A 25,175-nucleotide genomic window follows, 5' to 3' on the forward strand; every position below is an offset into this window, starting at 1 on the left:
ATAGGTGCAGAAAATTGACATTGACTGCCTACCAGTAATCTGCAGGGAGACAGAATTACTGTGGCCTCATTACCGTGTGTGTGTATTTATATTTGTAATATTATAGAAGTTACAACCAACCTGGGGGCAGCACGGCGATGCAGTGGATAGCGCGTGTGCGGCACAGTTTTGAGGTCATGAGATCGAACCCTCCTGTGTGGAGTTTTCATGTTCTCCCCGTGCCTGCGTGGGTTTCCTCAGGGAACTCTGGTTTCCTCCCACATTTCCAAAAACATGCATATCAGGTTAATTGGCCTTTCCAAATTGTCCCTAGGTGTGAATGAGCGAGTGAGTTTGTTTCTGTGTGCCCTGCCAGTCGGCTGGCAACCAGTTCAGGATGTCCCCTGCCCACTACCCGAAGATAGCCGGGATGGGCTCCAGCACCCTCGCGACCCTACTGAGGATAAGTGGTGCAGATGGATGGATGGACAACAACCGTGTATGTGGAAAGGAGACATTGTACCAGCTGAACTATTGGTAAAATTGAGGTAATATTGAACAGTACTTGGAATCCATTCAGCTCACTCACTGATATTTTGTAGTAAGTCTGCAGTATTTTTGTATAACATTTGAAATGCAGTTTTGTTAGTATCTCTTTAGTAGTATATTTGTCACACAAAGGAGCAATAGGGACACAGCTGGGACCCCCCCGCCCAAAAATAATCAACTGTGGCCTCAACTTAAGTTTCATTTAGACAAAAATGCAATAAATGGATAGATTTATTAAGAATTTCATCCGTCAAATACATTTTAATTGCAAAGCAGTAATACTCCTTAGACCTTTACAACACATGATAGTAGTTGCATTAATTGTGATGTGATTACTATATGTACATAGAAGAATCAATTTATTTGTTGATGAAGACTGTTGTGCTCCAACACTGGAAGTTCTAACTTCTCACATTTCTTCAGCTTGCACTTCAAATGTTGAGCGATCTCATTCGGGTCCGTGTACAAGGAGGCAGGAACGTTCTAAAGAGAAAAAACGCAATTTCCGTAAGGACAAAAGACCACAAGTTCTGCACTCTAATGCACACCGGGAGTATAAGACTTCCCCCCCAAAAAAATCCCTTTAGTCAATTTTAATTTATAAGGCGCACCAAAGAATAAGGCGCATGTAATTGAAACTACCTACAGGGTTTGTACACCTTTTCATAGCCAAATTCAAGCACTTTTGGAAGACTTTCTAAGCCAATTTTCCAGTTTATCCAGTACTATTCAAAGAAATGCGGTATGAATCATGTATTTTGCAGGTCCACCAGTGAATCTTGCATTTGTGATTTTTAATCTTGTGTGTGCATTTATGAAAATGTGTGATGCGGTAGGGGTAAACCAGTGAAAAGATCTTAAGAAAATTGTGAATGTTTAAGAAAAATCTCTCCCCATAATAATAATAATAATAATTTTACTTGTATTGTCATTTTTTGTAACAATGCACACAGAACGAAATGTCGATGCACCTGACCCGTACAGTTAAACTGTAGCGAGCCGATGCAGCCGCAGCCAAACAGGGGCACCCATTTTAGTCATTAGGTGAGCAAACCCCCCATTCCACCCCTTAATGCTGAGCGCTAAGCAGGGAGGCAATGAGTACCAATGTTGTAAGTCTTAGGTATGACTCGGCCGAGGCTCGAACCAGCGACCTCCCAGTCTCAAAGCGGGCGCCCTACCATCTAGGCTACCGAGCTGGTAATGGTGTTGTGTAAAAAATACTAATATGTAGCTTACTACCTTCATTTTTTTGGCTTTGATTCATAATCTTTACACTAATACACATTTCATAGTGCCCTACAAACTAATGCCAGGTGCCATTAATCACAAGGGACGAAATGCAATGGAAAAGTGAAGCCACTATAGAGCAGTGCTGCCCTAATTTTTAAGCAGACTTGCTGAGAATATAACAATTTCAAACAGTTACAAGTACTTTCCCCAACATACAAGCACTTTCCAACGCTTGAAAATGAAAATAAATCATTTTTAAGGATTTCAAGCACTCATACACACCCTGTCCCTTGTTAATTGTGTATAACCGCTAGGCTCTGTATTCACTTACGATATATATTGTTGCAATTTTTGGTCAAAACATGTCACTCATATGCATTGCAAAACATTGCAACAGGAATGGAACCCGGGTCGCGGCGCTAAGAGCGCTGAATTCTAACCAAAAGAGCAGTGTTTTTCAACCTTTTTCGAGCCAAGGCACATTCCTTTCACAAAAACACTACCAGCTGAAAATGTGGAGGGAAAAAAAAGCTTGAACGGGATTTTTATCATTGAAGAAATACTTTATATTACTACGTTTTGGATAGGAATCAAATAAACACGAAGTATTTTATAATCGTTCATATTAGGAAAAATACCACGATTTCTCTGCCAGGCGCTAGACCGCACAGGAACACAAATTGGAAAATTTCCATGGCATACCAGACAATATATACTAGCACACCATTGATGTGCACAGTGATTGAACAACACTGCACTAGACCACTAGTGATTCAGATGACATACAAAAAGGCATATTATCACACTACTTTTACTTAAAGTGCCAAAAATGAATTTTAGAGAATGGAGAAAACTATTAAATCTGAAAGATACAAACTCAAAAAAAAAAAGCATTAAACAGGAAACAACTCTTTGGTGTATCTGATGATGTATCAGACTTGGTGTGGTGTTTATTTTCTCCATTTTCAAAATTCTGTAAAACTTTGTGTAGAACGGGCACATATAAATACTGGATGCATTTCCAATCTTATCCACCATATTTGTGGTATATAAGACACACCAATTTATAAATGCACACTTGTGCATTTCTGGCGAAATATTTGGGTTTTTATGTGAGCCATATAGTGCAGAGAATATGGTAATTTAAACATTTATGGAAACATGTTCATTTAGTCCAGCCCTTGGATTGTAGTTTAATTTTGTATTTGGACCTCCGTCCATTTGACTGACACCCCTGCTGGAGAGAATAAATCTCAATAATAACCAAGATGAGCTAAATTTAACTCTCTTTCGTGCAACAGACCTGAGGCTAAATTTAGTCAGGATATTACAGTTTATCATGGTTTGGTGCAATACCCCCCATGTTTCTGGTCACATTTGGACTAGTTGAGAAAAAGATGGCGCAATGGCCATAAAACTTAAACCTTATAATTAAACAAGTCTAATCTTACCTTCAACTCCGCTATCTTACTTTCCCTCGTGCAGAACTCTCTTAACATGTAGTTCTGTCCGGCCTGGAAGCACAAGAAGTAACAATGTCAAGACCTTACATTGCTAACATGACTTCAAATCGGTTACCTTGAGCTAAGCTAAAATTGTAGCAAAAAGAAATCGAATTGTATGATTATTTTAGTGCAGAGGCGGGCAGTCTGGTCCTGGAGTGCAGCACGTCCTGAATGTTTGTGGAGTTTTCCTCTTCTTCAATAAAGGTCTCTTTTTTTTTTTTTATCACCAGGACCGTTAACAAGCTTGTGGCACGTTTGCAAAGTCAGATCGCGATCTACCTGTGGATCTTTAAGGTATGACTGGTAGATCGCGATCTACCTGTGGATCTTTAAGGTATGACTGGTAGACTGCGAAAAAGCATTGAGTGCATTGTATTTGTTGGGACAGGCTGCAATTTAGCAATCAAATGCAGCATTTCAGCATAAACATTTCACTTAGCAGCAGTAGCAAATTGGGGAACTTCAAATTTTGTCAATGTAAGGCGTCATTTATTGCAATTGTTTTATTTTTATTCTTATGATGTAATAATTATTAACTATTAAGAGTACAAATTAAATATTTACAACGTAGTAAAATGTTAAATTTTATATTATATATGAATTGTAAGATGTTGGAGTTAATCAATATGCCTAACAAATAAATAAATTAGAATTTTGATTATCACTCCAAAATGTAAGTATTTGCCTCGTTTGTGTACAGGGCATTTAATGTTTCCCCATCAATCAAACTGCACTATAGCAGTACAGTGATACTTATTTCTTGCAATGCAAAAACACCAACAGACCACAAGTGGTACAGATGACATATGAAAGAGGATTAGATTTTGTCTCAATAGCACCATTTTTGGTCACAGCGCCATAAAAACTGATTTGCATAGTGCATTCTGTCTGATAGGTAAAATTCTCTCCGGTTTTATATGTAAACATACATAAGGACTGGATATAATTTTGTTGAAATGCTTTGTTTTCTCCATTCATTAACATTCATTATTGGCACCATGAGTAAGAATAGTGTGATAATGAGATGAAATGGAATTCCTTTTTGTAGGTCATATGTTTTACTAATGCTGTTGTGCTTAAGCATTTACCTCAGTGCCACAATCCCATTGCATACAATGCTTTGCACTTATGGTCAGCAATGTTTTTAAACAATCAATCACTGCACAAATACGATACAGAAATCCCTCGGTTTTTGCAGTTAATGGGGACCAGAACCACCCGTGAAAAGTAAAAATCAGAGTTGATGTATACGACCGTAATTAAATAGAAATGACAAATCTCAGAAGAATAATTAGTTAATATAATTATACAACAAAATTGGAGTTGTTGCTCAAAGTCATTCGTTCCTTGGCTAATAAATCTGGCGTTGAAAAATAGAGTGCAGCGGTGGCTTAGTAGAGTTGTTAGCTTAGCCATTAGCATTAGGTCAGACCTGCAGCCAGGCTATTGATTTCCCTTTCGACGCTGCCTTAGTCCATTTCCGGACGCAATAACAATCCACATAGCACCCACTGCCATTTCTTTGCTCTCTTCTGACTTTCCTTAAAGTCCGATTTCATTGATCAATTTCTTTTCAATGTAACAAGCCCCTTAAAGTTATCTGCCGCTATTCTGCAGTTTGTTTACGGAGACAGTGCCCACCCGCTGTTTGACTGACAGCTTACAACAGCCGATCACGCCTAGCACACAGTCACGCCCACCCAAAACAGAGCACCCTCTACAATGCACGATGCAATGGTTATAATAACAAAGACGAAATCAATTCGTTTACAAATCTGCGAAGGAGTGAACCAGCAAAAAGAGAACCGCAAGGGAGTAATGTACATGCATAAATACACCAAGTTATAAGGCGCACCTTCATATTTCTGGTTCGTAGGTGCGCCTAACAGTCAGGAATTTCAAAGCATCACTGCAATTATAACATTGTATTCTTAGTCTTCTGTGAACTTACTTCATGATATAGTCGCGTGTCATTTATTCTTATGAGGACGCCGTCCACTCGCAGGAAGAAACGCAACAGCGTGAAGAAACTGGTAGGCATCACTCTCTGCATTCATTCCATTAGCACACGAAAATAAAAACATAAAAAAGACATTAGAACAAACTTCAAATGTCAGTACAATCAACTAACACTGAAAGGGGGCTCGAAAGGGCTCCTGGTTCATAAAACAAAAAGTCAAAAGAGAAACTGTAGACAAAAAAGTTTATGACAGGTTGGGAAGAGCCGTAATAACGGAGCATGTCGGTTTTTTTGAGAGCCATAACATATTTTTAAGACAAATTTCAGCAAAACTGCCAAACCCGCTCTCCAGACAAAAAATCAAAATTTTCAGCGCATTCTTTCACAGAGTGATGTTAGATGATTTAATAACATGTATGCAATAACAATGCCAAAGCCTGTGTCTCATATCAACAAATATCCCACTTTAAACTTGTCTCCCTCCCACAATTACTTAAAAACCATTGGACCTCATTTTGACTTGCATATTTTTCATAAACAGTGGTTTTAAAACAAGGTGCAAGCAGAGTCATTTTATAAAAATGTCACCAAATATTGCAAAGGAGGATACCGACGACGCTGGGCAGAGAGAATTGTGCTGTGTGCATTGCTCTGCCCACCATTACCGCTCTCCAAATCAAATTGCTGTGATAGCGCGGCTGGTGTTTCTGGGTGATTAGTTTGTTCTGTGGGTTTTCATCATAAAGTGTCTCATCACTGAACCTTAATTGTTCAATGAGCTTGCGTAAAAAGGATTCTTTAGCAAAACTGGGTGTGTTGGTTGTGACACTTGGACTTTAAACTGTAGTGGGTAGTTGCTTTTTATACACTATATGAGCATACGTCGGGTATGTGCTCACCAGACTCTGCGCTTATCAGAGTTGGAATGATATAGATGAGATGAGTATAATTTTATATCCCGTGCCATTTGTACTCATGAAAATAACCATATAATCCAAGATTCATATTTCACTTTTCTAAGCATTCCAAAAGCTTACAACAGGTTCATTATTAATCGACCCACACATATTCATAGCTTTGTTAGCCTAAAGATAAATATCAAATGAGTTCTAGAAACACAAAGACGAATACAAATTACGGAGACTCAAAGTGACTAGATTTTATTCTTGATTGTTGGCTTATTAAAGGTTTTGGGCTTTAGGTGGAACCCTTAGCAGCAAGATGGTGGACAATCATGTCATCTCCCTCTAGGTGAGCCTCATGTTATGACAAATAAATGCTACTTTATCAGCCTACGAGTAAAAAACACTATCATGTTTCATGCACTTTTTTCTTTGTTTTTAAATCAATATTGTATTTTTAAAGTCATTTTTATTTTTTTATAATTATTACACAGTTATTTCTACTGCAATGTAATTATATGTAACTGCTAATATCACTGACTTGATTAAGGTCTTCAGAGATTTGCTAATGTTAAAATTTGTTATCAATGCTATATAGTGTTTTTTGTCTACTCAGTGAGGCTTTTGTGGTTATATATTTTCTCAAATGGCATCTAAATCTTTATTTTAAATTAAATAGCTATTTTATATATGCAAATGAAGTTGCTGTTTATAGAAGTGTCTGAAATAACGTCTGCCCGGACGCATCTTTTACGTCGGGCGTACAACTTACAAAACATCTCCGCCCGGGTGGCCGACAACGTTTTCAAGGAAAAAATAAATTATTTTTTTTCAAATCAAAAGTTTGATTCATTCTGATTTCGAAATCTTCGTTCGATTTGGAATTTTGCATCGAATAACTTCCTGCTTCCGGACTTTCCCGAGCGTAATAAGGTCGTGCATTTGCATATCATTTTCCAAAGTAGACGCACAGAGAACACAAGAAAATGGATAAGTGGTTAGGAATCAAGCCCAAACCTCAGCCCCAGAAGAAAGATTCAAAAGAAGCTAACAACATTTAAGGCGCTACAAAACGTAAACGTACATTAAAAGCATCATGGAAAGAGTTCGCGTGGCTTGTAGCAGACGACGCAACACAAACATGCATGAATGAAGATGAGTAAATACAGGTACATACTGATGGCAGATGGATAACAGCGATGTCACATGCATGTAATGAATGTTATAAGTAGATTTTTAATAAACTTAATTTTAAAGTGTTGTTCTGTTATATAATCTGATTATCAATCCTTAATACTTTGCAACAATGTTTTTTTGCGATTAGTCGTCTTATTGTGTTTCAAGTTGTGAAAAATGGGGCAGGCAACTTTACGACTGGTCCGGCAACTTTTTGTCATGAGTTTCAGACACTGCTTATAAGGGCACTAAATAAGGAAGCATTTGAAAAGAGTACTAACAATTTTCACACTTATCATGGAGACGCCGTGGTCGTGCAGCTCATCCTCAAACAGGAGGACTTCATCAAAGAACACAATCTGTTCGCGAGTCTTCAGCTTCTCCATGTTAATTTCTTCCGTCGTCTCACTCACCTAAAAATCGGTAACACGGGCAGAGGTTTGGAGTCCAAAGTTTTAAAGAAAACTGAATTGAAAGAAAACTTTTTTTTGTCATTGATGTCAATGTAATAAAACATTGTATGCAACCATATTAGACATGGAACTCTGCAGTAAAAAATATAATAAAGACTTTCAGGATGAAAGGCAGATGTTGTGTATTAGTGCTTAAAGATTGGTCTAAGTTATAATAACATTGCAATGTTCGTGAATACAAGAGAATAGTGAATAGTGACCTAATAGTGCAGTGAAAGATGTTCAATAACATTTAGCAGCACCAAAAAAGAAACCCTTAAGTCGCATAATATGTTCAGTTTTGTGCGCCTATTTAGGGTGGTGATGGCTCTAGGCAAAGAAGCTGTCCTTTTTTAAAAAGTGGTACTGCTAATTAAATAGGCAGGGATCAGAATTTTCCGCGGATTTCCGCTGTTTTTGAACCCCAAAGGTCATTCCCGTAAATCGTCTAAATTCGATGAGAAAATATTTTGGGGGGGTGAGGTATGATACGTGACTGTTTCATCACCCCAAGTTAGCAGTTAGAGATCGCGAGAAAAATCGGCAAAAAGAAGCGCAGCGCATTAGATCTATAACACACAACGTGGTTTAGCTAACAAATAGATCAACTCCTACCATTGGTCGATAGGTTCGCTGATAACCAATCAGCGGAGCTTTTGTTCAGAGCACTGGCTTTCTCAAACATGGCGCTCCTTCCTATCTTTTCAAACGGTGAAATGAGTGTTTGAAAAAGTAAATATGAAAATACTAAGAAAAGAAGACGAGGCTTTTGTCTCCGAGATTAATAAAGGAATCAAGAATAAATTTAAGTGGTCATGGCTGGAGAAGATTGTCACAGTAAACGTTAAAATCGGCGCAAAGATCGAGGAAGTTACAGAAACTTTGAGCCAGTTCATCGCAAAGTGTGATGTTCCAGGGAAAGCAAAGTGTCTATACTGTGTCGATCTGATCAATTATGGTACGCGAGGTTGTGTGGCACTGATCGATCATGCTAAAATGAACAAGCACAAAGCAAAAATAGCTTGCCGGCGATCAAATTATGCACTCGGATCCGCATTTAAAATCGGCAGTGAAACTAACAGTAACACCACCAGTTCAACATTATTGGCCGTTCCAAATCCTTCCACTTCAAATACTAGCAGCAGTCAACCACTGGTTCCCCTGTGTGACAGAAAATCCCAATCTGAGGTATTTATAAATCTATTTATTTATGAAATTATTTTATCTTTTGTGTTTATACAATATTTAGAACAGGATAAACAAAATTTAAAATTTGTTATAAACATGATTAAAATAAATTATTTTGTATCATCATGATCATGTTCAATATTACAAATGCTTTTAATGTCAATATATATATATATTTTTTAATTTATATATATATATATATATATATATATATATATATATATAAAATACATGGTTTCTGTTTTGATGGATTTAATTCATTCTAGTGCAATTTTCACATAGCAAATAAGATAAATGCTCCGCCCTGGACCTGGCCGGGGCCTGCGGCCCCTGGACCCTGGCTATTTCAGCTGAAAATGAAAATCTCTATTCTGATCCCTGAATAGGGGTTGACAGGAAATTAGCAACATGATCTGGTTTAGCACCATTAAGTGGGAGGCACCTGAAAGTGTTCTCTAATTTTGATAAGTGTATTTTTGTCAAAATACAGATATTTATCGAAATACCGTATCCATTTTGCAAAACAAATGGAGTAATAGCATGGTAGAGACACAACAAAATGTACTGAAACTGTCTGAGTGAAGATAGCATTTTTTCAGAATTATTCATTTGCTGTAAATTGTTTTCTATTTTTGATCTCCAGTGTTTGTGTGTGTGTACATATAGTGAAGAAAATACGCATTTGAACACCCTATTTTGCGATTTCTCCCACTTAGAAATCATGGAGGGGTCTAAAAATTTTCATCGTGGGTGCAGTCCACTGTGAGAGATAAACTAAAAACAAAAATCCAGAAATCACAATGCGTGTTTTTTTAATGGTTTACCTGTGTGATATAGCTGCAAATAAGTATTTAAACACCTGAGAAAATGAATGTTAATATTTCGTAGCCTTTGTTTTCCATTACATAGAGCAAATGTTTCCTACAGTCTTTCACCAGGTTTGCACTCACTGCAGGAGGGATATTGGCCCACTCCTCCACACAGATCATCTCTAGATCAGTCAGGTTTCTGGGCTATTGCTAAGAAACACTGAGTTTGAGCTCCTTCCAAAGATTTTCGATTGGGTTCAGGTCTGGAGACTGGCTGGGCCATGCTAGAACCTTGATATGCTTCTTACGGAGCCACTCCTTGGTTTTCCTGGCTGTGTGCTTCAGGTCGTTGTTGTGTTGGAAGATATTTTCTCGAACTTAGAAAAAAAATAAAACTAATCTAACTTTCTAACGATAATTCAACATATTTCCCCGTTTTAAGCTAATGTTTTACGGTTAGAAAAAGGACGAAATTTTTTTATAACTAGAACATTTACAACGATGTTTAATTGTCTTATTGGTTTGCAATGCACAAATAATTTTGTCTTAGATCATCAGTTTTGATTTATTTAGAGAGATTTGGGTGGAGATGGATGAAAATTGACCAACAAAAGAGTTGGCCATTGTGGTTCTCCAAATAGAGGAGCGGTTTTATGTTTGAATCTATATTAGGTATGATTCTAGTGAGTGGTAGGGTGGTTTCAACCCACCTTAATCTGCAATTCTTCTCCTATTAGAGTGCCTCGGTAATCTGTGGTGAATGTCCAGTCGTATGGTCTCACCACCTCTTGAGAGTGCTCACAACCAACTCTGGAAGGAAAGAACATTTGATCTTGAAAGACAAAGGTCACCAACTGGAGAACCAGGTCTGGAAACAAAGACCCTTCACAACAATTTATTAAAACCACTTTAATTAAAAAGACTAGCAGCTGAGTTTGGAACAGGCGGGAAAGTATTTCATCCAGAGAACAATGTGCCATTAAAATTCCATTACAATTTAAGACTTCAAAACCACAACCTATGAAATGCAAAACCAATCTCGCACCTATTCTGGCATACAGATGCGGAAGCCAGGTGCAGAGTCATGACAAACCCCGGCGCCTAACGTCACCCGGCCGTAGGGACTTTACGGCTCCGCACCGAAGGAGCAGGGAAGCTATTGCGTACCAGATGGCTGAGGTTTGGTGGGCTGGAGCAGCCGGCCCACGCTGTCACCAAAGGAGGACTGGCCCGTGGCCAGAACTGGACTAATGGTAGGATTGAGGTGGCCGTGGGACTGCAATTGGGTCGGGGATGGGTACGGACTGACCCTGGTGCCGAGGCGACTTGCTCGCCGGCACAGTCGAGAGAAAGGGACCGAGTACAAGGCCCCGGCTCCACACGGGAAACGCCGTAGCGTGCAATGCACCCGGGCGGAACCAGGCGGTGGCCACACCAGCACACTGGGGCGACCACTAGCCCCGACCACTAAGGCCCACGCGCTATCCTTTTAGGCTCCGAGCGGGCGGGACCAGAGGCAGGTGAATCGGAACCATCCCGGGTGGCAGAGCAGCACACCAACGTGACAGTCTCCAGGCTAGCTGTGCGACCCCGTATCGGAGATCCTTGCTCAACTGCTGACGTTATCCCCACCTCACTGGACGACGCCCCCTGCCACTCATACCCTGGTATAGCCAGAACCTAGTCATGTTTTACTTACTCAACCACGAGTTAAACCTACACTTTCCCATCCCAAAGTTACCCCAACCATGACAGCTGGTTAGACTGACTGTAGGTAAAACTCCAACATAATGCTGCATATCCGAAAACTCCGAAATCTGGTTTTTCCAACCGACTCATGGCATTCAGCGGTCAGAGACCAATAAAGTCGAAGAAGATGAACAATAACTTTACGACACAGTGTTCCATATTTTGTTATTTTCTTATAATACAGTTATTAGCTCCATCAACACAAAAAAGACAGGGAAAAATTAAGAAATTTGAGGTTTAAACTAAAGACCTGTAGACAAAATTTAAGACCCTTTCAATACCTTAATTTGCGGTTATCAGATGTAAGACTTTTTCATGTGTTGAAGACCTTTGGGGAAACGATGAAATGTGACTCTCAGACCAGTTAAAAGGGGGATACGTGTAAAAAATATTTTGCTTTTTGTAGGATCAGTGCAATACTGTTCAACCAAAATTCAGGGAATTGGCGGGAATTGGTGCCCACCTCGGAAAAAAATTGACAACCGATTGACACCTTTTCACATTGATCTAGCAGGCGATAATCTTATCATACCTGCTCTCCTGCCATTGTTGAGCACAAGCCACCTGAAGCGTGTCATCGGAGTTGTTGATTCTTTTCAGGGCATCGATTGCATTGAATTCAATTCCAAAGCCGTCAGAGTGCTGGATCCGCAAGACGTTGTCCCCAAATAACATTTCTGGAAGGGCTCGCAAGTTCAACTCTTCTGTTAACCTGCAAAAAATAAATAAAACAACAACAAGTGTGTAGCGCATCCACCTCAAGTTGGATTTCATCAACCAGCCTTCCAGTATGAATGGCCTTTATTGTCATTGTACAAGTGTTACAAAATCTAAGGGCTCCCCTCATTGCAAGTAAAACAAACTAAAAAGGTGCAGTGGTTAGCACATTCGCCTAACACGCGAAAGGTCCGCGGTTCGAGATGGGTGGAAACATTTGTAGGCCTGTAGAGGGATGGGCGCCACCAGGCTGTACTTGCCCAAGACCCACCACAGAAAAAGGTGTCCATGCCCTAGTGGTTAAGGGATACACCCACCCACCCAAACATGTGCAAAGAACGACAGAGGTTAAAAAAAAAAACAATACATGAATGATAAATATGTGCATATTCACAGTGGCAGTTGTACATGACATCATTCTCTGAACAACTGCTACTGTGAATAAGCACATATTATAAATAATTATTATATAAAACGAGTTGGCATGATCTCCCCAACCTAATTGTTTTTTTTTCCAGGTTTCCAACCTTTTTAGACAGTGGAGATGGCTTCAGTGTTTTCACATAATTTTCGTTTCAATCCAATTCATTGTGAGCTGAAGATAATTTTAAAAATTAGGCCTCCTGCTAAGAACTGGTCACGTTTTTTTGAGAAAGGGAAACTTCGGTTACAACGAAACAAAAACGAACAAATATTTGTGTGTTTGCAGATAGGAGTGCAAAAGAAAAGGTGCAGCCAAGAGACCCAGATTGGACCTTTTTGACCAAATGCAACCTGTTTCTGGCCTATTTAATGAACATGCCAAATAGAATTTGTTCAGATACATATTTGGTACATCAAGTACAACCTTTCATATAAATCTGTTTTACTGCCGTGAGTTTAGAATGAAATGTTTACCATATAGATCAGTGGTCAACAACCACTGAACCAGAAAGGGGTACTGGGCCGCAGGTCGTTTGGTACCAGAATTTTGTTTTTGTTTTTTTGCTTATAATGTATTAATTCGGTTAATCCGATTTTAACTGACCTGCACTGGCTCCCTGTCAGTTTAAAATGTGATTTTAAGGTTTTGTCGGTGTTATACATGCCCCCTCATGCCTTTCGGATTTAATATACCCCTTTATCCAAGCTCGGAGCCTTTGCTCGGAAAACGCTGCTCTCCTCGCGATTCCAAGAGCCAAGAAGAAATCTGCGGGTTTGAGAGCGTGCTCCATTCGGGTCCCGGTGCAGTGGAACGCTGTGTCCTTACTGAAAGTTTAAATTCATGCTTAAGATAAATTTATATTCCATAGGTTACGAGTGATATTGACCTCCTACTCTGGTCTTTTTGTCCTTGAGGGAGAATGATTAGCCTGGTTGTTGCACAAATCATGCATTTTAAGCCATCATACCGGAACTCGGACCAGATGTATGGCATCATATGGAACCTGCTGCTAAGGTCAAGGTTTTGGAACAGGAATCAGTCAACCGGATATTCTGGTATTACCTATATTTATTACTGCTGTTGACTACATTTGATGTATTTTTAACGAATGCAACATTCATTGCAGCCTGGTCCTCCTGGAAGGGAAAATACCTAATGTGCAGCTCCTTCTCAATGTTTCTTCATTTACCTCAGGCTGAGCTTTTTGAGTATTTCCTTGCTCGTATGTAGTTTTCAGATAAGGGGATGGAGTAATGGTAGTCTCTAGAGCCCTTTGAGATTTCTTGTGATTAAGAGATGTACAAATAAACATGACTAAACTAGTAGATCACAGTTATTGAACAATGATTGATCAGTCCACAAATATCCCTGACCTCATTTGCTCAGTGTTGGAAGCAAGGGGAATCGAATCCCAGTGGTGGGAGCACCGAATCCTAACCGCTCATCCATTAGGATTGTAGATGACAAACAAAAAGGCATTTGCTTTTCTCTCTTCACACTATTTTTATTAACTGTGCCTCATGAGAATGATCTGTTTGATGTGGAGGATGCTTAGAAATATTGATACATAGATACATACTACAAAAGGAGTCAAATATACCTTCATCTGATTGAACTTGGTGACAATCACAAATTTGTTCTTTTCATCGCTACACTGCTCTACTCTAAACCCACCATTCACTTTAGATACAGTACATTAAACAGTACCTCATACAAAAGGTTTTATTTGTAGATTGCAAACAAATTTCATTTTACAGTAAATTAACATTGTGTGCTCACAATTGTTGTCTGGAAACGGAATAACTTAAAAAAAAAAAAAAGATTAAAAAAAAAATTATATATTACCAGTACCTACATTTTAATGGATAAAGGTTCCAGCTTACCTTTCAATGTCCTTGGATTTCATGATATGGTTTTTTGCAGTAGTCACTTGCCACGGGCCAAAGGCAAAGTCCTTTTTGCTGCTTTTAAAGCCATGTGAAATCATCATAGATCCAAGGCCAGCAGCTGGAAGGAAATGGAACAAAGTTCACATTATCTGGCAAGAAAAAAATCCCTAGTTCAAGACTTCAATTAAGGTCCTATTGACGTATATGCTTGAAAAATAGACTCAAGATGGTCTTTTTGGTCATGAACCTAAAATGCCAGTGGGATTTTCTTTGCAGCCGCTGTGTTCAAAGCCTAGATATAGCAGCTCCATTCCAGGATTGAACTGTATTTTTCATATGGGATTTTAATTGCATAGGTCCAAATACAAATGTTAATATATAGCTGCTAGGGAGGTTTAAAGGGACATTGTGTATTATTTAACCACTAAATGTAACTGCAATGTGTTACAAATCACAAGGAAAAATATAGACTATGGAGACTCCGAGTGAGCAAACCACAACCCTTTTCTTGTTTTTTTTGCCTAGCGTTTCGCAAAATATTTTTTTGGAGTACCTGTCACAGCAAAATGGCAGACAATCATGTCCGCTGCCGCTATGTGAGACTCATATTATGTCAGGATTCCTCCAACTTAAGGCACGTTAAATTCAAGACTTTTAAAGATTTTTTTTAATGCCTTTTGAAATTAAAAAAATTGAAGAACAAGTTGACCCAAAAATACGATTCATACACTGCAGAAATTAGCGGCAAATGTTTATTTCAATTTATTTTTAAATCACATTTTGGCCCAGTTAAAAATGTTCCATCCTTAAAAACATAGCAATCTCCAAAGTTTTAGACGTAAAAAACAAGAATAAAGAGGATGTTTACAGGAATTCACAGATCCTCATTCAAAATATGCAGATAACTACTACCACGCTTCTTTTCCTGGCTTTTCTTGCATCCACCTAGCACCTTCCTGCCCTCCATTGTACCTTCCTCATATGGTTTGCGCTGATCTGTGTTCATTTTAATGCTAGAGAAGCGGGGTGATGAGCTAAATCAAGATTAAATTTGGGAGGGGGGAATTCACCCAGATAGTAAAACTCACCTCATCTGTTGCTCTGAATGTGGCATAAGAGCTGATTAGAGAATGAATGCACGGGCTCAAATTATTTTTCCCATCCAGCCAGCCCAAACATGAGACAGCCATTCGGGAACTCTCCCGTTCTTCCCGATGAGCCACTCCGGCATTGAATCATAATTGTCAGCCTCCAAAAAACAACCCTAGTCTTCCAGCTAAGACTCACTTTTAATGCCATTCATTTACTAGTTTGGTCCCCGTGAAAAGGTTTTTCCAATAAGTAAATTCTGTTTTAAAGAAATGAAAGCAGAAGTGCTGTTTTGTGTGCAGTAGGTAAGACTTAAGTGAACCAGCGCATTGTTCAATTTTCGAGACAGGTCAACAATGAAAAACGACACCATTTAGGAGGCTAAAGGATGAGCACAATATTAATTATATTTTAAGACAAAAGTCGAGAAGAAACAGTGCTCCACGAGTTCAAACGCAAAGTGTACCGATGCATTATGACTTCGTGGTTACTTCAAATTGCCGACCCACACATGCAAGTGCATTCATTCAACATCCAGAAAAAAAATGTTCTAGTTTGCAAACGCACAACCAGGGCAACTTACTTGTATTTTGATTGCGAATAGTGCTTTTTGGAGCTGGACAATAACAAATGATGATTCGTCTTCTTCTATTTCTTGGCGAATTGAAGTGACATTTACGCGCACAGCGTCATCTGCAGTACAGGCGCAAAACGCATCCACGTTAAAACTAGGGATAGGAATTTCGGCTTTTAAATGAAAAGAGCTGGTTTTGAAAATGAATGACATTGTTTTAATATACAGTGAACTTTTAACTTATTTAATAATTCAAGTTGCTTGTAATAGGCAAATAACACATGGATCACAACACTCAGAGAGAAAGAAGCAGAGTGAAAAACAATGAGAGAAAGATGGAGAATGAGAAACGAGAGGGAAATACGTAACGACGGAAATATACAGAGAACAAATTGCGAGAACGAAAAAAGATAAGCTCGTCCACAATGTTCCCTCTAATTTTCCACGGGTCTGAGCGTTCACTCAAAGTCGATGAGCAACACTTGAAACAACAGTGAGCAACAGCATTCCAAGTGTGGCAACTAAGTCTTTATCAAACATGTCCAAAACCTGACATCACGTTTCCGGAATGCAAAAAAAAATTCACTTTTGAATGAATTCATTAATGTATTATTGCAAAGGTTGTACGGCCTACAAACATAATTTGTTTTTACAACAATTCTTTCACAAGATTTCCATTTCTTTTTTTTTCCTGGTATTTTTTGTCACATAATACTAACATTTTTGGGGGCTTATTTAGTCGGTTGCACGATGCACAACTGTATTTAATCACATTTTTTAGTGGAAGTACAATGTTGGCAACAAGATTGACTTGGTATAATTGGAAATTATTTGAATACAACACAAACTTTTTTTATTTTTCCTTGTTTTTTTCTTCTATTTTTTAAATTCCTTTAAAAAAATCTCATTGTGTTTATTTTTTTCCTAGCTGTTACCTTTTTTTTGTTCTCTATTTACTTTGCTTCCTTTGTTTTTTTCTGAATTTTTCCTTCTTTTTTCTCTTCCTTCATTTTGGTATTTTTTTCTTTTTTGTTTTATTCCCCCTTCCTTTAAGTCATTTTGTGCATAATTTGACAAAATATTTGGTCATATAGGAATGAAAGAAGCAAAAACAACCTGAAGAAGCGTTTAGGACCCGAAAGAGCTGGTTCCTTTTAGTGAGCCGAGCGGAAGAAGACGGTTCTCGAAAAACTTTACTGACTTTACTCAACTTCGTTCTACTTCGACCTTGACTTCAAAATACCGCATTTATAACAGAACATCAGGGGAACCCTTGTATTTTTGCTTTCATGCACTATAACTTTGACTTAATTCGCTTCTTAATTAGCAATTTCGAGCCCTGATTTTAGTGAGCTGGCTAGATTTTCTTGTGCGCGGAAAAACTCTGGGTAGTGCGCAATTGCGCACACACGCAGCTTAGAGGGAACAATGTGCTAGATAGATTTTCTTGTGCGCAGAGAATGTGCGGGCAGTGCGCGATTGCGCACGCGCGCAGCTTAGAGGGAACATTGGTCGTCCACCTTTTTAGTGGCCAAATTCAAGCACTTTCAACGCCAACTTATCAATTTTTCCAGTACCTTCAAAGGCAAAAATCCAGCACCGATCAAAAGAACGATCACTATCTTGCTGCTAGCACACACTTTGTGCTATTCTGCCCTGTCACTATCAATGATCTGCAATCTTTGTGTGTTGATGGGTTGCTATAAACTGACATGGATTCTGCCTGGCTACGGTACACTTGTTTGCAAACACAGAAAGGGTTCTATAAGTCTTGGGTAATAGTTGAGTTTAATATAGAAGAAAAAAAAAGAAAAAAACACGGTATGTATTAAAAAGCAGAAGAATTAGCCAAATTTGGACTCATTTTAATGATATTGACTCCTCCGAAGTAGAGTGTATTCACTCTTCAATCTTAGGAACTGCTGATGTTTTGCTTTTAGATGTACTCATTATAATTTATATTTTGTGTGTTTTTTTTGAAGATCTGCGTCTAAATTGGTCAAAATACAATTGTAAATAGTTTTCTTTTGCAATCTTGTTTATTTGTAGCAATGAAGAGTTTTTAATTTTATATATCATTATTTTGAATTATCAAGGATTTTGTGTTGTTGTTCAACTTATATCTGTTAAAAATTCTTTTGTATTACACACATTGTTTTTTTTAGATCTGTGAATATTTTAATGTCTATTTCATGTGTTTTTCAGAGATCCCCTGCAAAACATCTGAAATTAATAATTACTAAGTAACTTAGAGCATGTTTTAATATTATTGATTACATATCACAAAAAATGTTTTTTTTAAATTAAATGTAAAGAGCCGTTTGAGAGCCAAAAGAAACGGCTCTTCTTAGTGATCCGAGCCGAGAGAGCTGCTTCTCGAAAAAGAGTCAGATTTCCCATTGACAGTTTTGATAAAAGATATTATCTTGGGTAAGACAGTAGGGGGCGGTAATGCTTCCTATGACAACTCGATAATGAAGGCAAGAGCCATCAGCAGCGCCATTTTTACGCACATTTCTTTTACTTTTTGTCATTCAAAATCGTGGTCTATCGAGTAAGACGGCCAGGAAACACAGCAATGGAAATCATTTCAAGCATTTTCAAGCACTTTACCCAAAATTCACGCATTTTCCTCACCTTGGAAAAACATTAAAATTCGAGCCTTTTCAAAGACCCTGGAGAGACAAGAGAGAAAAAAAGTGAGTGAGAAAAAGAGACAGAGGGAATAGTTGTGAGATAGTGGAAAAAGAAAGAGTGAGAGGGAAAAAACAGAAAGAGAGTGAGAGAGAGACAGAGAGAAATAAGGTGAGGGAAAGACAGAGAGAAAAACAGTGAGACGGAGACAGAGAGAAATATAGAGAAATAGGGTGAGGAAGAGGAAGATGTAAAGAGCAGGACAGAAAGAGTCAGAGAAAGAGAAACAAAGAGAGAAGAGGAAGGGGGCAAGAGAGAAAAGGAAAAAGAGAGAGAGAGCGCAAAAGAGAGAGAAGCTGGAAAGAGAGAGAAAAAGAGTAAAAGAAAGAGAAATACATTTTAAAAATTCACTTTAATAGTGAACAAAAATGAAAATGATATCGAGAAGTATCATAGTTCTCTTTTGAAGAGTCCTCATTGGTTTGAATGTGAGTAAGAGAATGCTCTGTGATCTAACTTCATTTCCCATTCTTGTCCTGTTTGAATATGCTCGTTCTGTAGTAGTGGAGCTCTTTGATGCTTTCCCTGATGTCCTCCAAGGCTCTGAAACAAAAACATTTTTTTAATCATTATTATTATCATTGTTATGAACATTAGGGATTGATGCGAAGAAACTACTGTTAGCAGCTAGCAGACGTGTCAAAAACATTAAAAGTTAAAATCCATGACATTAGCGCTGGCAACTATATCATTTAGCACCAACTTCTAAAGCATTTCTAACATCTGAAGAGAAGCTAGTTGTCAAAATGATGCTATTTGCTAATGCGACTAGCGGCTGGGTCCCAAAGCTAGAACTACCAGCAGTGACACTCGCATTGAGTCTTTAGATATTTATCAAATTGAGTGAAAAATTGACTTCTGAGATAGTTGTATTGCATTTGGAGTTTTTGAATGCCTATTTTCAAATTTAGGGCTTGAAAATGTTTTTTTACATAATTTATTATTTTGCTTCAATTGTGAGTGTTTCAAAAGAGAATTTAACTTTTATTTATAGAGAAAAAAAAATATATATACTGTATATAACCTACACTTGTAAATGTCTACGTGTGCATATCATCACTGCTACTCTAAGAGACTTATCTCTTATTTTTTTTAGTCTTTTTTTTTATATTTTTGGCTGAATGGAATGTGCCAATTTTTGGACCATGGCCAACCCAAATGCCCAAACACCCAGACAAGTTAAGCACCTCGGCACCCAAGTGGGTCATGCTTTCATGCCTCCAGATAAAACGGGACACAAGAAAGCGGCCATGTCACTCGGGGTCAGGGTGACACAACACACTCTTCTGTTCAACAGAAGGGCCCGACTGCTTTCACTGGTTTACCCCTGCAGCATCATACAGGTGCCCTGCCCATCCCTTAGAACACGTCTCAACATCCCACTATCCTTTTACAACACCTCTCTAATCATTCCTATCTAAAAAAATGAAATATAACAACAATATTTCATCCCCCCTTTGCCAAAAGATTGAACCCACCCCTGCTTTAAACTAAAATGCACACTCGATCCTTACCTGTGGGCATCTTTTTTATGAGGTACCTTCTCATACTCCACCGAAAACCACCTCCTAAGTTATCAAAACAGGAAAAATGAGGTATTTTTTTTAGTCAAACACCAAACCATAAGTTTAATGAATAAAAAAATTAAGATGACTGGCTTTTCTGAACAATACTAATACAGACGCTCCCCTACTTATGACCATTCGACTAATGTAAAACGGTAAATGCAAACATTTTTTGGGGGATGTCGAAAAATATCCGGACATTGCTGTAAGTTAGATTTTGTATTGTGTGCACCTTTTTCTGAATATTGTGAAATATCTCGTGCATTCATTCAATATGGTTGGTGTGATGGGTAAAGAAGAGGCGAGATGTTTCTTTCTGAATGAAAGTGGAATAAGAAAGCTTGATGCGGTTGAGAAAACGGTCGGAACGCTTTTTTGGGCCACTTTTTACCACGGAGGAGGACCTCTTGAAGCGCATTTTCCAAAAGTAAGCTACACTTAACTTTTTTTATGTTTATAGAGCATATTATTTTATGAAATGTTTATTTTTTAGTACAAAACAATACAGGTTACTTAAACAAGCCTTAAATATACTTATATAAACCTTCAACATACAAAATATAGCACTGAAGAAACTTACAAACGAATTCAACTTATGAACGATCGTCCGGAACCTATTTCGTTCGTAAGTCGGGCAGCGTCTGTATGTGATTCATACGTATCTTTTAGACACCGAACAGTGCATCACAATTAATGCATTTGAATACTTTTTAGTCTTGAATCTTCAAACTGACCTGCAAAGCTCCTTCACGGTACTGACATCAATAATTCTGTAGTGGAGGTGATTCATGAACTTAGGCATATATTTATCCAAAAACTTTCTGTCTGCATGTACCGAGTTTCCTGTACGGGCAAACACACAAAAAAATAAAAAACAGGTTTTATGACTTACATTTACTAGACGACAGAGCGCTCCTGATCAATCGTCGTTTTCAGCTGCAGCGTTTATCAGTTCTACTCAGTTCTGTCATTAAAGATGGCGATTACAAAGACGAGCACATATTACAAAAGTACGACCGCACCGAAAGAAAACAAGAAAGAGGGCTGCGTCACCTAATATGTAAGCCCTATATTTCTAGACGACAGCACCAGGGCAAGCATACTGTGGATAATAGTGCCAGATTGCAACACAAACGTGTCCTTTTGTGCTGTTGTCATTGGTGGTTTCTGCGGTGACAGAGCAAATTGCATTCGCTTGTCAACGTTCCTCGAGGATTAAATGAAACTCCAGCGTCCTGACATTGACGCCAATGATACAGAAAGAGAACACAAACGTTTTTGAAAGGTAATTTCCACAGCTGTTCAATTTGAATGCATAATGCGTACTTGATTTGTGGGTGAAAAGTTAATATATCGTGAGAATGCTGTAAATATTTAATCAAGTACTGTAAAACCTGTTCATGTTATGTATTATATGAATAATGTTCGAAATAATAATTTACTAATTTCTCCTCTAGAAGGGCATCAAATGTTTCCAGACGTCACAGTGGTGTTTTGTATTGAGAGCCGATGTGTTAAGGAAAAGAACAGCTTGCCGTTTTCCTTGGTGCCGCCAAGAAAAAAAAAAGAAAAGAAAAACCCGCACTCTATTTTCCGCTGCAGTGTTTAAAATGGAGCAAAAAAAGTAGATTGTGGTCTAGAATTTACAGTATATCTTGAGTAACTTGGCAAAGACAAATGAACGCCTATCCCACAAAATGTCTCCTGTTAAAAAATAAAATAAAACAAACACGACTTACCTGCTAGAGGACATTGTCCGGGTGGAGTGTGTTGTTGGATAAAGGATAGAAATTCATATTCTGCTTGTTCCACGCTAATTTTACTTTCTTTAACTGCCTGAGTGAGACCAGACTGAAATAACAGCACAAGCCACATATAGCATACTATTTTATATATATATATATATATATATATATATATATATATATATATATATATATATATATATATGAATACTGTATATATACTACACATTACATACCTTCCCATGCTGCTCTTTACACCACGAGGACATGGATTCTAATAGCTCATTGGACTGGCTTATGATCAAATTTGGACCCTGCCAAGATAAAGCATCAGAGTTTAGAAAGGAACAAATTCTTAAAGGGACAGTTTGTAATATTTGAGCAGTAGATGTCAATGTTTTGTGACATGAAAAACAAGTGCTGAAAAACACTAGTAACTACGGAGACTAAAATTGATCAATCAATACTGTATCAATCAATTATTTATGAAGAAACAATAGGAAAACAGAAAAATACAAAAAAACAATTTAAAAAATAAAGAAAATAAGGAAAAAAACAAGAAAAAATTGGACAAAAAGGAAAGGGGAAAATGACATAATGAAGAGGGGGTACCCGTAGCAGCAAGATGGCGGATATCAGCTCCCTCTTGGTGAGCCTCATCTTATGTAACATAAACACACATTTCTCGAAATAAGATTTTTTTTTTTTAAAAGCATGTTTATAATATAGTTAAAGTATCTTTGCTTACCATACAACTACATATTTTTTCTTTTTAAAATGAATGAAGGTTTTTTTTATGCCACTAGGAGGCACTGAAAATACACACTGTCCCTTTAACAATCAGAGTAAAATGCATATTTACTTCTGCCAAAATGTTTAAGTTGGAATCTGTCACGATGCACGCCATTTCTAAAATCTTGTCTTGCTCAATGTCCAATCCCGTCATCTGGAAAACAAACAGAAAGGAAGTGAGCGAGGGCAGCACGGCGGCGCAGTGGTTAGCGCTTGTGCGGCACAGTTCATGTCATGGGAACCTGTCGTGGGTTCAAATCCAGCTCCAGACATCCTGTGCGGAGTTTGTATGTTCTCCCCGTGCTTGCGTGGGTTTCCTCCGGGCACTCCGGTTTCCTCCCACAATCCAAAAACATGCATTTCAGGTGAATTGGCCAGTCCAAATTGTCCCTAGGTGTGAATGAGCGAATGAGTTGTCTGTCCCTGTGTGCCCTGCGATTGGCTGGCAACCAGTTCAGGGTGTCCCCTGCCCAGTGCCCGGAGATGGCTGGGATGGGCTCCAGCCCCCCCGCGACCCTAATGAGGATAAGCGGTACGGCTGATGAGATGAGATGAGATGAGGAAGTGAGCGTTCATTTTCTATTATATACAAATGGAGGCTTGTTTAAATGATTCAATTATACTCAAACACCTAATACTCAATACTGTACTCAGTTTTTCATTGATACTCATAAAAATGAATCAAGAAAAGACTGGATGCAATCAATAAAGGAAAAGTCGAAATCCATTGTGATTAATTTTTGAGTAAAATGACATTTTTCATAGCCTGCGTACAAATTTCCTGTTCCAATAAACTCATTTGTGAATCTATCTTAAAGGTGGTGCATGCAACTTTAAAACTTTTCTACTTGGTGACGCCACCTTCTGGCTGAAATCATCAGTGCGGCTCCTTTTGCAAGTATGTGAAATTCTTAGATGCGCTCTAACAAACTATTCATTTTCATCTTTTGGGGGGTTAAGTTGGCATTTAAACAGTCCTTTTTCTTACTTTCACCATTTTCATCCTAGAACAAAAGAAAACCTCCAGCACGCGCGTGGAATCACTCGCCCCTCCCCTCCCCACCACCTCCTTTCCCCAAGCGTAATGCGCTTTGTGGCCGGAAAACTGATGATAAATTTCAGACAAAAGCAGATAGATGCGATGGGGAAAAAAGATAAAAAGGCTCTTCGAACTCAGTTGGGCATTGTTCACGGTTCACGGATCCCTGGGTTGTAAGGGCACCACTTCCTGTGCTGTGTCTTGGGCAAGTACAGCCTGGCGGTGCCCATCTCTCGGCAGGCTGTTTTTTGGGGTAGGGGTTTGCTCCCCCACATGAAACAGTACAGGTTTCGGTGTTTACTAGTAGCAGAGGCCTCCTGATCTGACTCAGATACAGCACCTTCATCATATGGTCACTGTTGTTTTTCAGTGTGAAGCGTTACAGTGAAGAAAAAAAGTATTTGGACACCACTTTCTTTAATTTTTACCTTTGTTTCTCTTTTTTTATTTATTTTCGTACAGAGTCTGAGGGCCAGTAAACGTTTGATCACGGGCCATAACTGCCCCCCGGGCCGGACTTTGGACAAAGCCGCAAGTAGATAGCCCCTTGCAAAATAAGTTTCTGTTCTAGCTATACTTTGTTCTGTCTCTATTGAATGCAAGCAAAAACAACTTTAAAGCCGAAACAACTTTTAAAACGGTTAAGGAAAAACTTCAAACTGTTAGCATTTTACTAGCAAACGCTGATGAATCCTTACATTTTGACTTACCTCAAGATCCACCCAAACCATATTTTGAGACGAAATAAAATCCATATTCTTTCTTTAACAACCGAATGGGAAGAGAAGGTAGAAAAAAAGCTTAATAGGATGAATGAATTATTGTCACACAACAGACACGCACCATCTCAGTGTGGTGTATATGGACCTAGAGTTGTGAGGTTCACGAACGAAACAGCAATAAGAGATGGCTCTTGAAAGTGAACGTCGGGAGCCGGCTCCCCACTAAAAAGGAGCCGGTACCCTTTCATGTGCTTTTTTCTTCTCTTGTGGTTAATCAGTATGCAGTTCTTTAGGGGATTGTGAGTTATGAACTTTACATCTGTTGAGTATATTGGATTGCTTTGTGTCATGATTACTGATGTGACTCATCTGTGCCCGCTCATTTGGCGCCAACCGCCGCAGGTTCTGATTGGCTCCCTGATT

General features: G+C 38.5%; 2 protein-coding genes across 3 annotated transcripts; both read right to left on the reverse strand.

The window, feature by feature from the left end:
* Positions 1-741: 741 nt before the first annotated feature.
* tiprl (TIP41, TOR signaling pathway regulator-like (S. cerevisiae)) lies at positions 742-16,307 on the reverse strand. The gene is made up of 8 exons (XM_088321511.1): positions 16,205-16,307; positions 14,527-14,650; positions 12,035-12,214; positions 10,464-10,563; positions 7,586-7,717; positions 5,218-5,313; positions 3,213-3,275; positions 742-1,011 (listed from the first exon to the last, which is right to left on the reverse strand). The coding sequence occupies exons 2-8, from the start codon at positions 14,631-14,633 to the stop codon at positions 883-885; spliced, it is 807 nt and encodes a 268-aa protein (XP_088177637.1). The 5' UTR covers positions 14,634-14,650; positions 16,205-16,307; the 3' UTR covers positions 742-882.
* Positions 16,205-24,889, reverse strand: rexo2 (RNA exonuclease 2). 2 transcript variants are annotated; one of them, XM_088321512.1, is made up of 10 exons: positions 24,741-24,889; positions 23,062-23,145; positions 22,812-22,859; positions 22,436-22,513; positions 22,194-22,305; positions 21,189-21,297; positions 20,404-20,457; positions 19,347-19,432; positions 18,833-18,870; positions 16,205-16,314 (listed from the first exon to the last, which is right to left on the reverse strand). In XM_088321512.1, the coding sequence occupies exons 1-8, from the start codon at positions 24,783-24,785 to the stop codon at positions 19,348-19,350; spliced, it is 615 nt and encodes a 204-aa protein (XP_088177638.1). In that variant the 5' UTR covers positions 24,786-24,889; the 3' UTR covers positions 16,205-16,314; positions 18,833-18,870; position 19,347. The 2 variants fall into 2 exon arrangements, with proteins under 2 accessions (XP_088177638.1, XP_088177639.1); XM_088321513.1 differs by lacking the exons at positions 16,205-16,314; positions 18,833-18,870; positions 22,812-22,859 and having other exon boundaries at positions 19,303-19,432.
* Positions 24,890-25,175: the final 286 nt, after the last annotated feature.

Source organism: Urocampus carinirostris, chromosome 17 (assembly GCF_059441175.1).
Source record: "Urocampus carinirostris isolate Australia breed hairy pipefish chromosome 17, RoL_Ucar_1.0, whole genome shotgun sequence".
In the NCBI taxonomy this organism is placed as follows: Eukaryota; Metazoa; Chordata; class Actinopteri; order Syngnathiformes; family Syngnathidae; genus Urocampus; species Urocampus carinirostris.

Coding starts and splice junctions, on each gene's coding strand:
- tiprl (XM_088321511.1), bottom strand. CDS start 14,633: ATGATGATTTCACATGGCTTTAAAAGCAGCAAAAAGGACTTTGCCTTT. Junction 12,215..14,526: donor AAATCCAAGGACATTGAAAG/GTAAGCTGGAAC, acceptor TATTTTTTGCAG/GTTAACAGAAGAGTTGAACT. Junction 3,276..5,217: donor ACACGCGACTATATCATGAA/GTAAGTTCACAG, acceptor TTGTGCTTCCAG/GCCGGACAGAACTACATGTT.
- rexo2 (XM_088321512.1), bottom strand. CDS start 24,785: ATGGATTTTATTTCGTCTCAAAATATGGTTTGGGTGGATCTTGAG. Junction 23,146..24,740: donor TGGTTTGGGTGGATCTTGAG/GTAAGTCAAAAT, acceptor TTTGTTTTCCAG/ATGACGGGATTGGACATTGA. Junction 22,514..22,811: donor CCGCCATCTTGCTGCTACGG/GTACCCCCTCTT, acceptor TTATCTTGGCAG/GGTCCAAATTTGATCATAAG.